A 17,456-nucleotide genomic window follows, 5' to 3' on the forward strand; every position below is an offset into this window, starting at 1 on the left:
TCAGAATTGTTTTCTCTCAGAAATGTGTACATGCATGAGGTACATACATACTACATATGTACATGCAAAAATATGTATGTATGTAGAGCTGCAGCAGAATAAGAACGTAGGTTTCGAAAAATCATAGAAAACAATTTTTTGTAATTTTTTTGTTTTTCCCGTATACCGTTATAGCTTACAAACATCTAACGCCAAAAGGGGTTTTTACGAGTACATATCAGTGTTGCCAGATTTTTTTTCTTAAAACTGTAAATTTTCTGTATTTTAGACCAAAAAGTTGAACCTTCAAAAATGAAGTTTTTTAAATAAATAAAGCTTTTTATTTTATTAAATATAAATAACAAAAAACCATTATTTTGAAAGTAAATACCATAAACACATTAAATTATTCTTAACTAAATAAAACTAGACTTTCTAAAATGGAACATTTAAAGTAAATTTGAATGAGGTCCAGATTCATTATACCTCGTACCGAACACACACAGTCTCGAACGTTATTAAATTATTTGATTTTACATTAGAATTCTAATGTAGTTTTTTCTAATGTAGTTTTCGAATCGAAAATCGGGTTAGAGAACTGCGTTAGAAGTCGATTAGGGAATGATTCGAAAAACACTAGACATTTGAAACCAATTAGAATTAATCGTAAGACCACGATTAGGTATCTAACCTTTTTCTCGATATCGAGAGAACTGAGCCCCCTTTTTGCGAAATTCTCGATAGTTTCTCTAATCTTTTTCTAATCTTTACCTTAGAGAAACACATACGAAATCGAATCGTTTTCTAATCGTTCTCTAACCTTAATGTTTGTTGGGTAAATTGCATTGCTTATTTTCTTCAGCACCTCAAATTTACTACCTCCTTAATTATTTTTTGTTTGTTTTAATATTTAGTTCCTAAAATACCACCGTGTGCTGGAATTTCTTGTTTTATTCAAATTGATCTGGGAAAATATTCTTTCCACATTTGCTGTGGCGACTGCAATGCGAAGGACAGCTGAAAACATTGTTTCATATGAGGAATGGCGTCTTCTTCATTGCCGCTTTTATCTTAAAACTTGAATTTCAAAACAACCGAAAGAGAAATTTTAAGTTATTGTGCGTCTTTCATCGCATTTCCAGTCGCATTTTCTGCGATGATGTGAGCCTTATGTTTCTCAATGAAATCCTGCATAGATTAAGGCACCTTTTCTATAGAGTGTCCTGCAGCTCAAGGTCCATATCCGCAACGTTTATTAGCTTGTTTCGTTTTCCGGGTGGTTAGCGTGTACGGAGGTAAATATCCTTTATTAGTCCTTTCACTGAATTGGCGTGTCCCAAGACTCTTGCTGGGACGGTTTTTAGAGATGCACATACATACATACAAACGTACGCGTCAGTGAAAATCGTACCGTACATTCTTTTCCATTTTTTGAAAATATTTCATCAATATTTTATACTTTTTATTCAGAATTTTTAGAATTTTTTTGGGTATGCAGTTTTATTGCCCATGCAATTTTAGCAAGTGCAAGCTTACCGTTAAATTTTGATAATTGTTTTTTGTTGACACTGTTGTGCATTTTCTTCCATATGAACAAAATCTATTTTGATATAAAAGAAAATGCCAAAACCCACAAAAAAAATCTACAAAATCAACGGTAACTTTTAGCGACTTGAAACTTGCACTTATTTATATTAAAATTTAAAAATTCTAAAATAAAAAGTGTAAAATTGTAATGCAAATTTACAATTTTTTTCTTTATGGATTTTGTTGTAGTGTGACGTCTATTAAATAAAACAAAATGTTAAAAAAAAATAAAACAAAAATACTTTACGATTTTCACTGACACTCACCGTCATTTAAATAAGTGTGACTTTTTTAATAGGCGTGAGCCCTTTTAAACTAAAGCTTTCTTTAATTTATTTTTTTTGACACAAAATATTGAAATGTTTCACATAAGTGAATTTTTTTTAATTCAACTTTTTAAAAAGGTGGGCTCTTCAGAAATGTATTAAATTATATGCCTTTTTAAACCTACTTCGTTTGACACCCATATTGTGATACATGTTTTAATTAACTTATGAATTAATATCAAGTACTATTTTCTTCTTTTTCAATACAATTTTTTTCTTTTCCTAATTTAATTTTCTTTTAATTTTTATATTTTAGTGTTTTAAAAAGAAATATATATGGGTATTCTTTCTGAACGTTTAAGTAGGTGGAAGCTCCTCCAAACACCTCAAAAACATTCTAAATTATCTAACTTTTTGTTCAAGATTTAACCGAAATCATATACATAACTCACGGTTTCAAACTTTAAACAAAATTTTAGAAAAATTCAACAAATTTTCTTTAAAATGTCAACTTTTATACTCTGAATCTTTAGAAGACATTTTTAGATTACTTTTGCGGTTTTTTTTTATATAACAATTATAATTTACAAAAACTGGCGTTAATTTTCTGAAATTTTGTTGCTAACGGTCTTCCGCGTTCATGGAAAGAGGTGCAAAAGTCTGTCACCAAAAAAAAAATCTCAAAAAAAAATTGTTGAACTTCCTAAATATTGTATACAGTTTGAAACTGACAATATTTTTATAAAAATATAACAAAAAAACTTTGGCTCGAAAACGTTCCGCATATAAAAAAAAAAAAATCAACACGTGTTCACTTTCTTGAGTCACTGTAGATATAAATATGTATGTAGATCTAGAAATCAGTTATATCCCACGTACATACAAAATCTGCAATTTTCACAAAAACTACTTTGTGATGTTAGAACCCATCTGGGACTTATGTATCTGTTATCACTGATGTTAATTCTGACTTTGCTCTAATATCACTGATGACAGTTGCTTAAGTCTTAGGTGGATTTTTATATCAGAATTCCATTTTTGTGCAAAATTTTGATAGAGGGTATTGAATATAAGCCCTTTTGCCTTTATTGCTATTCCCAATAGATTTGTTCAAAAGAATTTTGATTATTTGACCCTTTCATTTGTATTCGGCACAATTTAACATTTTAAAACTACCCGCATTTTTATGTAGGTATAATTTTATTTAAAGGGTTACAGGTTGTTCCAATAAAAGTACGGGCTATAAACCTAAATATGTATGCACATATACATATATGTATGTACGTATATCAAAATTTACTACATATGTACATACATACAAATATACATATTTATATGTACATATGGACATATCTTATCATACATGCGTAGATGATGTAAACACGAGCGTTTTGTTGCTTTTGGCATTGCTTCCGTTTTGCAACGCTTTGTTTTTGTTGTAATTACCTGTTATTTTTTACGTTTTTATGCATTATTGCAAGCCCAATTGTCAAAAATAAATAAAAGCTTTGAGCTCTGTTCGAGTTGAATGGCCGATTCGAGTTGGTGGCGGTCATCCTGCTGCTGCTGCTGCTGCTGCTGTTGCTGCCATCCCCTGTTTCCTCTTCCCTTCAGGGGTCTGTTTATGACGATCGGTAAGTGAACGTACTCTTTAGTGGCACTGACAATGACAGTGGCACTGTGGCATTGACGGCAGGTGCTCTGCTGCCAAACAGATATAACAAGTAAAAATTATAGCGATTTTTTCGCTGATTTCTTTGCATACATACTGCATACATATGTATGTACATATGTGGGTGTGAACCGTTTTGATTTGTTTGCAAAATTACAAGCTAGACAGGTAAAAACTATGCGGCAATACGAGTTTGAACATACATACATAGCAAGTTCCAACGACATTAAATTTAAAGCCTGCAATTTGATTATTATCCATTTCTGTGAGTACTGTCTCCCCCTTTTGTATGCGCGCATAAATTCAAATTCATTATACTCGTACATATTTATTGAGTTTGTTCAAATAAATCCACATATTTTTTTTTTCTACATTTGTACATACTAATGAAATCATCTATGCATTTATGCTAGCCTGTTCTTTATTAGGTGGACTATATATGTAAATATTAGTTTCAAATATGTTGAATTACTGAGTACGTAAACATAAATGGCCACGTACATATGTAACTATAAGCCTCAGCACGTTTGTATGCCTCTTTGTCGGTCAGTCGGGCGCTGAGTCAGTAGCATTCTCGTCAGGAAAATCTTAGCTTTTGGTATCCGTTAGTACTATGTTGTTGTTTTTGATCACAACCACATTAATGCGTACTATGTAAAATATATTGTATGCACAAAATTGTACATAACTATGTAACTATATATACATACATATATGTATTTATATACTGTGTATTCACGAGCTTATGATATATTCGAAGCTTTTTATTTAGCCATGACAGTGTGGGAAGGTCATCATCGCAATGCAAGCGGCTAATGCGGGCCCAAGTAAATGCACGGACATACTACGTTCACACGTACATAGTATGTAGTATGTGTGTGCATATAAACATATAGTATGTAAGTTTGAGGCTTGCATATTTTGTTTTACTTATCATCACCTCTCACTGGACCTTACACTTGTACACCACACCGTATGAAGCATGACTCGCTTTTACACACAATTCGTTATCTGTATCTGCCTTTTAAAAACTTACATACACACATACATATACTAAATACCATATAAATATGTAGTGTATAGGTATATATATATATATATATATATATGTATGAGCGTATACGCATAAGAAATGGAATATACCTACATTCGGAATATGTGCGCCTATTCATTATTTCGCATTTTCGTACTAAAAACTACCTACTATACTAGTTAACGCGAGATCTGTGAACATGTGCGTATATATATACATATACTATATATGCACTCATACATTCTTCGATTCGATACGGACTGAGCTTTTATTTTATAGCTCATAAGCGCTGTGATTGAAAACAGTGTTGCCATTTTGATCCATGTACTTTAAAACTGATACGTGTTTGTGCAAATTCTCTGAAGATACTTTATTTTTTTGCTCATTTCGCGAGATACTTCAATTTCTCGCGTAGTACAAATTTTTATACATGACAAAGAGAAACTATTTATGTATATATGCAGTGACAGTTTTAAAAATTGGATCGAAAATATTGAAACGTTTTGGGGTCAAATAAGCTTAAAGAAAAATGCTTTAAATGAACTATGTATAAAGAGCTGACTTCATTCATTTTTAATTTACTTTATTTGCCTCATAAATAGCTCTGCAGCTGCAAAGCGTACATATATTTTCAGATTTAAGATTAATCCAATATGAAAAGAGAAATAGAATTTCATTACAAACTGTTGAGAATATGATGGGGCGTATTCATAGTTAAAATGGAGTGTATCAAATAATTTGATAATTAACGTAAATGATCGGCAGCTAAGTATGTACATATATTTGAATTCAGGTTTCTATAATATCTGTACATAATATATTTATTCGTCTCTATAGAAGATTAAAAACAATAATCTCTTTTTTGATAAATTGTCACAGTGCGTAAAATATTTTTCTTTATGTACAAACATATGTATGTGTATGAATGTGATTTTAATGATTTTTCGGTTATTTATAATAATAAAAGGCAAAGGTGTGAAAAAATTTCATTTTTTTAATTTCTTTTCTAACTTGATACTTTGATACTTAAATAATAAATTTGTGATACATTTGATCAACTTTTTTGTTTTTTTCTACGACACATATTTTCATGACGACATGGCAACACTGGTTGAAAACGCTTTGCAACAAAGTTAAATACATACATTCATTTATGTTAAGTACATACGAGTACGAGTACAAATCAAAATAAAGAAAAACAAAAAAATTTTACAAAACGCATTCGCGAACGCATTCTTTGTGTACACATGTATGTGCATATTTTTGTTCAATTATTTGTCTGTATGTACATATTTATGTACGTTTATATTCTCACAAAGCTTTTACTATTGTTAAGCTCGATAACAAGAACGAATATAATAAATATGCAAGTGACGAGAAGTTATTCATAGTCACACACTCAAACCAAAGAATAACAAAGCAGAAAATGTAAAACATGAAAAATAAAAGGCCAATAAGTTTAAGAATAAGGAAACTGACTGCACAAAGCTCTTCAAGTTGTGCCTAATGTAGCAAAATAGTTAGAATATTAAATAGCTTGCTGCTCCACTGTTTCTTTTTTTTTTAATACATAGGCATTAAAAACGATTTAATTACTACATACGCATCAGGCGTATAGATTGGCTTATAGTCATCTAAAGATGCTTTTTAAATACGTAGAGGATTTTTTTTTTTAATCTTTTATGTTGTTAAATAAATATGCGTGTATACGTATACTTCCGATCGGAAAGAGGATCATTAAATAAACGATATGTCGATGTAAAATGTGATACATATGTACATACCCTTCTGTATTTGTAAAACATTAAAAAAAATCAACACACCTTTGTAAAAATTTCGAACTTTTTAAATAAATTGTTTAGAAATATTTTGAGTATGCAGTTTTGTAGCCTATTCAATTTTAGTAAAATAAAGTGCAAGTTTAAAGTATGTAGCTCCAACTAACGATTCAATAATAAAAGGTTTGCTTAGAAAACACTTTTCTCGCTCCCTCTTGACAAAATTAGCTCCCTTAGCTAGGCACCGTATGTGGGTACGTGCGAGTTAAGATAGTGTCAAAACTCTAATGTAACTAGTGAGCAAACCTTTAATTATCGAATTATGGCTCCGACTTACCGTTGATTTTTGAAAGTTTTTTTGTTGACGATGCGAGTCAACAGTTTTAACAAAAAGCTAACCAACAATCAACAAACATTTTCAGCTACGAAATGGGCTACAAAACTGCATACTCAAAATATTTCTAAGAAACCTAATTAAAATGCTCCAAATTTTTACGAAAGTTTGTAAATTTTCTTTTTTAATGATGCGCAAAGATGGAATCTTGGATTTTTACGGCTTTTGTTATAGAATAAACCATATTTTTATAAACAAATTATTAAAATAAAAAGAAAAATAATAAAATAAATTGTCAAGTCTTGTCAGTTCGTGAGTGTCTTTTTTGGAAAATTTTAAAAATTAAAAAAAAAATACGTAAAGCGTTATTAAGAGTATTTTCTAATAAAACTTATAATCATTAAGGTCCCTGTATTTTATCCGCATAGCAATAGGGCTTGTCTGCCTGGCAAGGGAGAAAGGCGATTGGCGAATTTTTTTTTATTGCCTCGGCCTAAAGCACGAACAGCTGTAGATCCAAATTAGAAGAATTGTATACAATTTGTTCAAAGCCATCAATATTTTACTTTTTATGAAAATTTTACATTACAGGGATACATATCGTCACTTGAAATGCAAAAAGTCGTAACTGATAAAAAATTCAAAATTCACTTTTTGATTGATATGATGGATTTCATCGAACTACAACTCCCCACATCGTTTTATAAAAGAAAAAATTATTAATAACGACTATTTCGATTTCATTGACGATGTTAGGTGTGTATAGTAACAAAAAGTCAGTACTAATTTTTACTGGAACCTACACATTTTTACTGGAAAAGGGTACGTTATTTTAAAACGTTCTTTCAGGCTGAACTATTTGAAAGGGCTTTCACTGAATTCATCGTAGACAAATTTTATGTGAATTCTGCAAAATTACTATCACAGAATTCGAATAGCCATGAATGTAGCATATATGTTGAATGCATACGGATTCAGTGTTCGTAGATTTCACGAGAATCGGACTACCGTGGATTCATTGACAGCCCCGAATATGTTATGTGGGACAGGGCGTTTGGCGTGGGTAACACAATGTGGTGAGTTAGTTACTGGCGCTGATACCGATTTTCATAACTCTGTACGCAATGGCGCCAGCAACACCGGGACGTTGACAACCAGTGTGCAAACCCCTTTTTATTCTAGTGTGGTAGATTCGCACACCGTCGTCAAAAGAGGCACAACCAAAAAATTAGATCGGTAAATATAAGTGCTAGTGGACCGTTCAGTATAACATTAGTTTTTTAGTTAGAGAATATAATCGTGAAGAAAAAAACATTTTCATTAGTTTGAGAAAAATCCTACAGATTTATTTATACAAAAAAATCCACCAAATTGTTTTTTCATGGCATAATACTTGAGCAAATATAAATATTCGGATTTTTGAAATGTTTAAATGTTAAGGCACAGATATAATTATAGCAAAATTTATGATGTACCTTTTTAAAAATTTATTAATAAATTTTTATATTTCATATTAGAATTGAGGTTGAAATTTTAGAGTTATGTAAAAATTGTAAACAAATGTTCTGTCCAAAAATTGGGTAGATTTTAAGCCCTGTGTGGTAGATGTGGTAGACACCCAAATTTAAAAAATATGTGGTAGATTTACCACATATGTGGTAGAGGTTTGCACACTGCTTACAACACTGGGTTTCGCAAAGAACCAGCAAAGAATACAAGAGAAACGTCAATTGTAAAATATGCAGCAATAAGAAAAATGAAAGTACACCAATTTGAGAGTAAATGTCCGCCAAAATTACAGTCGTATGAATCGGCAAAGCAAATCGAGAAAGAAATACTTGCCTTAGCCTGAAGGGGCTCTATTGCGCCAACACACTGTTCTGATTCCGCCAGTGGAGCTGGAGTTAGAGTGTCAGCGCCAAAAAAAATTGTCGCCGTGGCCGTTCACCTTTTAGACATATATATATTTTTTATATTTTTTGGATGGCTTCGCGGACCACTACGGTTATTTTCAGGGACTACCGGTTAAGCACCGCTTTCTTAGGCAATTCGAAACGTCCGACTGTAGATCTGACGACTGTAATTCAGTTAATAAATATTTTATTCTAATTTCTATTGATCTCATTTGTGATGATTGAAAGCGATTTATGTTTCAATCACAGTAAAATTATCTGATAGAAATTTTAAAAGGCAAATTTATCAAATAAGTCAGTGCCAAATCTTTCTTCTCGCTTCCATCACTTTGCCTGGTATAATTTCACTATGGTTCTCAAAAATGTTTTTTTTCTCTATTTTTTATGTCGTAATTAAAAAATATGTACATATGTGTATTTGTAAATATTTACATAAAAAATACATAATCAATTGTTTTCTTTATATTACAGTTTCCAATGAGCTCGCGCTTCAATGCTGGGTTATATAAACTTCTATAAATGCGTCCCCGAAGAACTAAGGTGGGATTTGTGGATGTTAATGGAAAGACTTTACATATTCATGGAATTCGATGCAAAATAAAAAGACCAATGTAGCAGTGATAAAAAGCATCGCAATAAAAAAAAAAAAAAAACTTCAATTTAAAAACTAAGTGTTACCATAAATATTTAATATTTCAAACATATTGATATCAAAACTTGAAGGTAAAAACCAACAAAGCATATCGAATTTTGGCCGTGTGCTTTCGAGGTCGAGGAAGGTATGGGGAATGTACAGGCGGTTAAGAGCAGATTGCAATTTTAAAGTTGTTAAACAAAAGAAGAGGCAAGGAAAGCACACAAAAACATCTAAAAGAAAGTAACAGTAATAAAAAGAATAAAAATAAAATAAAAACCACAAAGAGATACCATTTTAACTGACGACTGATTAACTGATAATGAATAAAAAGCATTGTAAAATTATATTATTAGCATATCGTTTAAAGACTAGTAGAACATATTATCCAACACTGCCTTCATATAATGAAACAATAACAAAAACAACCTTCAGCGCGTATAGTAATAAATTTAATTCAACAGAAGGTGAGTAGACCAATAGTTTCCTTGTAAACTAAATAAACGAATTATCATATTTATGTATGTGCATATGTATATATGTAATTCATTGAAATATCTTTTAGATACATAAATTTACGTACTAAGCATAACTCATATGCCAATTTCTGTTTTGGGCGATCGAATATTTAGTCGAAATTGATTTTTTGTCCAAACTTTTGTGTGTTGCATGGGCTAGCTAATGCTTGTAAGAACAAATTTATTTACATGTAGGTACGTATGTACATAAGCATATACATATGTATGTATATATAAATCCTACACGTGTATGTTTCTTTTATTTTCAAGTAAGTCGCATTGGCTTTGTATAGTTCTTGAGCTCGACTCAGTGTCAGGGCCTTCGCATTGTGGCGTACACCTAATTTTACACAAAGTGTATATTGCTTAGATATATGAGGGTACATTAGGGTTGTCCAAAAATGCATGTGAAAAAGTAAATTCGGAATTTTTATGCTCTCACCCCCTAGGATTGTTTTATTCCGAAAAAAAGTATACCCCTGTTTTTTTTTATTTTGAAATCCAAAAATATTTACAAGTCGCTCAAAGCGCTCAAAGTTTTCCATGTATTTTTATATTGAGAAAAAACAACTTTTCATAGAAATGGTATAGAATTCTTAAAAACCAATATTTTTCGATCGAAAAGTTCTGCTTCACTGCAGGAGATTCCCGGTAATAATACCCAATTGTCTATTTAACCATTTTTTTCATCGTAACTATAATTTATAGGTCCGCTAAAAACCCACAAAAATCCCGAAAAATGCAATGAGAGGACCAAAAAAAATCGTGTGTATTAAAAAGTGGTTAAATATACAATTAGATATTGTTATTGAAAGTCTCCTGAAGAGAACCAGAGGTTTCCGTTCGAAAAATATAGATTTTCAAGAATCCTATGCCATTTCTACGAAAAGGCGTTTTTCGCCATACAAAAATATATGGAAATTTTGAGCGCTTTGAGCAACCTCTAAATATTATTTGATTTCAAAATAAAAAATAGGGGTATACTTTTTTCTGTAAAGTACAATCCTAGGGGGTGAGAGCATTGCAATTCCGACTTTACTGTTTTTGGACCACCCTAATGTACATATGTGCATTCATATGGACATTGTATGTAAAGCAGCGTGTGTTTTCGAGGCTGTGCCATCAGTATTAGCTTGCGCATTCGAGCATTTTCAAGTGCAAGCCATGGCTGCAATGAAATAGCCTTTGTTATTGCCCTTTTTTCAGTGTACCCTCTGCCTAGAGTTGTCAGATTTTTTTCAAAAACATTAAATTCCCAAGAAAAAACTGTATTTTCAACAACAAAAAAACTGTTACTTTCAGAAACGAAAGGATTTTTGAGAATCAAAGTGAGTTGTAGTACACATAACGTCGTTTAAAGTACAAAACCGCGTATCAACAAAATGCAAAACCGCGTATGTGCGGTTGCATAAATTATTTTCAAGTGAGTAGAAATACTCATATTTCAAAATGGTTCTTTTTTTCATAAAGCAATCGCATTTCGGCAGCTATGGTGTAGTGGTAAGCAGTGCGCGCTTCCACTCCGCAACGCCTGGGTTCAAACCCTGGTCAAAGCAACATCGCCAAAAATGTATTTAGAAAAAAGGTTTTTTCTTAACAGCGGTCGTCCCTCGGCAGGCAATGGCAAACCTCCGAGTGTATTTCTGCCATGAAAAACAGCTTCTCATAAAAATACCATCGCCGTTCGGAGTCGGGCGTAAAACTGTAGGTCCCTCCGCTTTGTGTGACAACATCAAGGCGCACGCCACAAAGTCGGAGGAGAAGCTCGGCCAAACACTAATATATGTGTAAGCGCCAATCTATTATTATTATTATTAATCGCATTTCTGGCAAGTATATTTCAGGACGAATGGATACGGATTAGGCCAAGAGCTTGTATGAGCAACTCAAATTTGTGGCAGCAAATGTCAGTTACGCGGCTTTGCAGAATGACGATACGCGGTTTTGTACTTTAAACGACGACATACAAACATACTTACTCACGGTGGGCAGGAAGCAAAGATAGGTTGCATAAAAATGTCAACAAAAACTGAAAGCAGGGTTGTATTTGTTGATATTTTTAGGTTAAGAATCCCTTTGAATTGAAATCCTAGCTGCTCCTGTTTTAAAGATATCAACATTTTACATAGTTATGATAGGACCGACTTTTGCGAAAGAGCAAAACATCCTTGTGCATTAAATATTCAACAATGTATGTGTGAGTAAATGTGTGTATATATATTATGTGAAAATATAAGTTTATGTAAGTTTTTTAGCCGGTTTCAATCGTTTCCAAGGCGCACCACGTAGAGGCAACTTACTTTGCACCTCTTTGTTCTTTTTTTGGTTTTTTTGGTTTTATTTTTTTATATTTTTTTCTTGCTTTATTTTTTTATATTTGTTTTTTGTTTCCTTTTATTTTTTTTGTTGGCTTACCATATAATATAGTCACGCATTTTAGTATTTAAATATTTTATTATTTAGTTAAGTTTTTATATATGCTGGAATGAAAATGTCATTACAGTTTTCTTCAGGCGACTCACAAAAGTTGGTTTATCAATCATATTTATTTTGAATCTATCCCACAATTGAACGAATTCCCTATGAACTGACTTCCCGGCCTGCTCGGACCATAATCCTAAACCATCGTTATTCAAGAATGAAATAGATTGCTTTAAATGTTTAAGGATAAAATGGATTTTGACAGTTTGAGAAATTCCAGTACTTTTCAAAGCTGTGCGTAGTTCGTTAAGATTTTTATCAAAATTACTAAGATCCGCTTGTTTTGCGGAAAACCATGTATCCACGATTTTCTCATGACTTTGAACGAGACAATATATTTGGTATTGTTTTTACTGAGAGTTTCTTCCATACAAACTATGTTCGACATTTTTTTGTATGTGGAAGACACTGTCAGCAAAAAATAAATAATTGCAAAAAATCAACGAAATTTTCTGGTAACTTCAGACTTGCACTTTACTAATTGGCTCAAAAGCTACATTTTAAACATTTTTCTAAAAGATCTGATTAGAAATTGTGATCAGATGAAAGTGTCTCCGAGCCAATAATTTTGTACGGCACGGTACTTATAAGTAATCTAGGTTTCACGAAAAAAAAAAATAAATACAAGGTAACATTAAAATATCAGTCATTTGTTTCGTTGCTGTGAGCTTGTTTCAAAACTTCTGGCTTTTGCTATAATTGTAAAACTCTGTGCATGTCATTTTAACGTATTTAGGTACATACTTATATTAATCATCAACTATTGCTTATGCAAAACGTGCTACATTCAAAAAAAAAACCGCATATGAAAGAGCATCAACCCAACTCGTAATAATTTAAGTATACAAATTTTAGTATTTAGTATAGAAATATTCAATTGAAATACGCCAATATTAAAATAAAGCGCTTTGCACTTAACGGATGCTTTTTCATAATTAAGTTAAAAAAAAAAATTATTCAAATTCCATGCTGTCTGTAATGGGATTTGAACCCTGACGCTCTGGAAATTAGCAAATTGTGGCAAGCATCTTCGTGCACTCAGCTACAGCCAGACATGTAATTGTGCATTCAAATGTTCAGTTTGATTCAACACCACGTGTGCGTGGTATGAAAGTATTGTTTTTAAGTACGAACATTTCAAAACGATAATCAAATAAAAAATATTCATGTTTACTATGAGTTATTTCCCCCAGTAAATTCATAAAATTTTTCTTAATATTATAACGCGTTTTTTCTCTCAGCGTAGTCATTTTTAAGCAAAAGTTGTGCAATCAAATCGAAAACCGGGACACTTAAATGAAACCCGGGACATTTTAAGGTTGGACCGGGACACCGGGACAAATAGTCTAAAACCGGGACATGTCCGGGAAAACCGGGACGTCTGGCAGCCCTACACACAAAGCGCATACTTTCATGCGATTTTCTTTATGATCGCATTTGTGTTCTGGATGTACAATAGTCATTATTTCCAGACAGAAGAGTACATAATCTCATACAAGCTTTGAATTTATTTACTTATTATGAGGAGTACCGTTGGCCTAAGTTAGAGCATTTTCATTTCTTGCACAAGCGCAGTGCGACTTGCCTGCGCTACTTGCTTATAGCAACAAACCTTTAATAAAAAATTACTACCGTATTATATAACATACAATATTGTATACATACATACATATATTGCGATATTGAAAGTGTTTGTAATGAGAAAGTTCACGCTACAGAAAAAGGTAATTGTGGTGTTTTATCTAAGTTGTATACCGGTAGCGCCCAATAAATCTCGATCTCGGTAGGAAAATATGAAAATGTTTCACATTGATTTGATCCGTTTTAGTGAGTTAAAAAAGGGGAACAGATTTGTATGAGATTTCTTTTCGTATAAATATGCTCTAATTATCGAGAAGTACGCCTTCCTCTTTTGCAAATATATCCTATCAGAAGTATATAAAATGTGGATATCTTTAAAACAGGAGCAGCTAGGATTTCAATTTAAGCGGATTCTTAACCTTAAGATATCAACAAATACAACCCTGCTTTCAGATTTTGTCGACATTTTTATGCAACCTATCTTCGCTTGCTGCCCACCGTGTACTTACATGTAACAAAAAGCGCCTTCGCTAAACTTAAACGTAGAATAGGTAATTATATTAAAAGCTAAAGTGTGTAATATTAAGGGCTAAAAAGTGAACGTTACTTTTGATTTTAATGGATTGAATATTTTTAACTATTTTTTTTCACTATATTTTATAGGTCGTTTATCGATTTTGTTATCGATATTTATCGATTTTGTTATGGATATTTTTACCGATTTTGGTATGGTTATTTTTATCGCGTTTCTAATAGATCTTCTATCGATATTCTTATCGCTAATATTTTAATCGATTTAATTTTAGATATTTTTATTTATCGATTTTGATATCGATATTTATCGATTTTGTTATCGATGTTTATCGATTTTGTTATGGACTTTTTTATCGATATTGTTATCGATATTTTTATCGATTTTGTTATGGATATTTTTACCGATTTTGGGGTATGGTTATTTTTATCGAGTTTTTAATAGATCTTGCTACCAATATGTATTATTATCGATTTTGCTATCGAAATTTTTATCGAATTTTCCATCGATTTTGTTATCGATATTTTTATCGCTTTTGTTATCGATATTTTATTGGATGTTACTATCGATTTTATTATCGCAAGAATATAAAGATAAAAATGAGAATAAAGAAAAACAGAATAACTTAAATGTAATTAGAACGAACAGGGGTAGAAAGGGGGAGGGATCTAGATAGAAAAAAGACAAAAAATATAACCTTAAGCAAGAGAAGATGTATACATGTACATATGTACATATGTATAATGGTTATGAGACAAAATAGATATGTATGTAGCGTAAGTTTCACTTCTCCAGTGTGGCCCAGGCGCACTTACTTTTTTTTATAATATTCACAATGTTTTACGTGATACATTTTTTTTTGTTAATTAAAAAAAAAAATTGTGTTGATTGTATACCGTAAACTAGATAAATCAAAGTTTAGAACTTTGTGTAGGGTTCAGGAAAACTTAACAAATTTCAAAAAAAAAAATGTCATCAAAATTTTCAACGTTTTTTCAGAATTTCTAGAAACTCTCTGGGCGTGAGGTTAGAGAATTCTAAAAAATCCCGTTGATTTTTGAGATTTTTTTTTTGTCGAGGGTGTTGCGCATTTCCTCCCATATAACGCATGAATAAAATCTATTCTTGTATGAAAGAAAATACGCAAATTAAAAAACTACAAAACTCCATACCCAATGAGGTTTTAAAAAGTCTGAAAAAAGTGGAGAATTTCGATGACATTTTGTTGAAAGTTGTTAAATTTTCCTGAACTGTAACCAAAGTTTTAACCTTGGGTTTATATGGTTTGTGTTCAAGGATCTAATATATTTTTATAAAAAATTAACGAAAAAAAAAATAAAAAATAAAGTATGCGATTTAGGTGAGCGCCATTGTACATGTAACTAGATAACAAACATTTCTCCGGAGCTGCGCCATCTGTTACTCAAAAGCGGAAGTACACATACTACATACACACATACATATTTTTGGTCTCCTTCTCTCACTTTCAGCGAATCCACGTGTCTGCATGGAAAATCATTTATGCTCATATACATCCATAATATACGAAAGGAAGAAAAACTTGAAATTTCGATTAAAGAAGACAGAAACAAAATCATTCAAGTGGTTTTCGAGCATTTAGGTAAACAAACAAATTAGCTATTTTTTCAAAAAAATTATGCATTAAAATGCTCAATTTCATTCGAATTTATATAAAATTTGTACAAAATTCTACTGCTCTAAAGAATTTACATTGGGAAAAAGAAAGTAGATTCTGCCAAATCTAAGTTGCTCGAGCATTTTAAAGGCTCAAAATTGACCCCAAAATAAGACAATATTTACCGTTGCTTCTACGACCGACACCGAACTAGTGGCTCACAAAAACAAATCTGTCGATACCTTTAGATTTTTATCTTTTAAACGCGACATTCCTTTGAAATCGCTTTACTAGTTCTTGTGCACTAAGCGGTATTGTGAAGCTCCACAAATTGCAGCTAAGTACATCATTTGAACATGGCATCCATACCGAAACGTAAGACGTATTCTACGTCAAAAATAATTTATCTAGTGCCGTTTAGGTTGAGTTAGGTTATGCTGGCTGATCATAAGAGATCTCACATAGACGAATATAGCGTTCATAGCCTTGCGAGATATGTTGCCGACCTATGAATCAAAGTTAAAGAAACCATTCGCCGCTCCTGTAGCGAATTTTAATACGCTTTGGTCCTTTGTCGATTGCTGCTTGTAGACTCTGCACCGCAGCTGTAGCCTGCCGAGTAATGCGAATCTTTGCATTCTGAAGGCTGGCTACATTTCCTACATTTTTCGTCCTCTATTAGACCTAAACTAAATGCATCTGCTCTTAGTAAACAATGCCCCATTAGCAATCCTATCAGAAGCCTTGAGTCTGTTCTTCTTGCTGGTATTAGGAATTCAGTAAGTTTCTTTTCGTATGAATTACACTTAATTTTTAGGTCTGCAACCCTGAGTTCTTTTAAAAAGTCGATCCGCTTGGTGATGCTTGGCAGATCTAGTGATCTTTTGATTTTCCCTACAGAAAATGATATATTTGTCATTAGTACGGAGTTTAAGAGGGCGCCATCCTTGGCTAATGCGTCAGCTTTCTCATTAACTTCCACACCCTTGTGTCCTGGAACCCAATATAGGTGGACGAGTTTAGCCACAGCTAGCCTTCTTATAGCCTCCTTACAGTCCGCGTCGGTGATCGAATTTATTTATTATGAAAGTAGAGCCTTAATGGCCGCCTGACTATCTTACGTAAATGTTTATTTGCTCGCTCATCGGGTTAATTTCATGTAGTACCTCTGCCGCTTCCTTTATTGCAAAGAACTCGGCTTGATGGATACTGCAGTGATCTGGTAGACTAAAGGGCCTATGAATTAGTGGTTCGCCCATTGTAAGACCGTCTGTGTAGACGTGCGTTGCGTTCCCTTTCCACTGCACGCACTTACGCCATTCGCCAACTTCTATTGTAGTTTCTAGAAACTTTCTTAGCTCAGACGCGGGATCACGTATTATATTCGCCCGGTTAAGGATGACGCTATATTACTGTGACCATATGTTCTGAATCCTAGCTGACCTGTGGCATATACCCTCACGGCAGTCGTAAACGCTATGTTCGTGGCTACCAAGTCCGCTGATGGCATGT

General features: G+C 32.5%; 1 protein-coding gene across 1 annotated transcript in view; it reads left to right on the plus strand.

Annotated features, from left to right (window-relative positions):
• Window positions 1–9,657, plus strand: part of LOC118746231 — an 80,933-nt gene extending 71,276 nt beyond the window's left edge. Inside the window, exon 5 of the mRNA XM_036480060.1 lies at window positions 9,034–9,657. Within this exon, the coding sequence (XP_036335953.1) occupies window positions 9,034–9,071 (38 nt within the window). The 3' untranslated portion in view covers window positions 9,072–9,657. The remainder of the gene's footprint in view (window positions 1–9,033) is intronic.
• Window positions 9,658–17,456: the final 7,799 nt, after the last annotated feature.

This window comes from Rhagoletis pomonella, unplaced genomic scaffold (assembly GCF_013731165.1).
Source record: "Rhagoletis pomonella isolate Grant_MI unplaced genomic scaffold, Rhpom_1.0 Rhpom_scaffold_00010, whole genome shotgun sequence".
NCBI classification, from domain to species: domain Eukaryota; kingdom Metazoa; phylum Arthropoda; class Insecta; order Diptera; family Tephritidae; genus Rhagoletis; species Rhagoletis pomonella.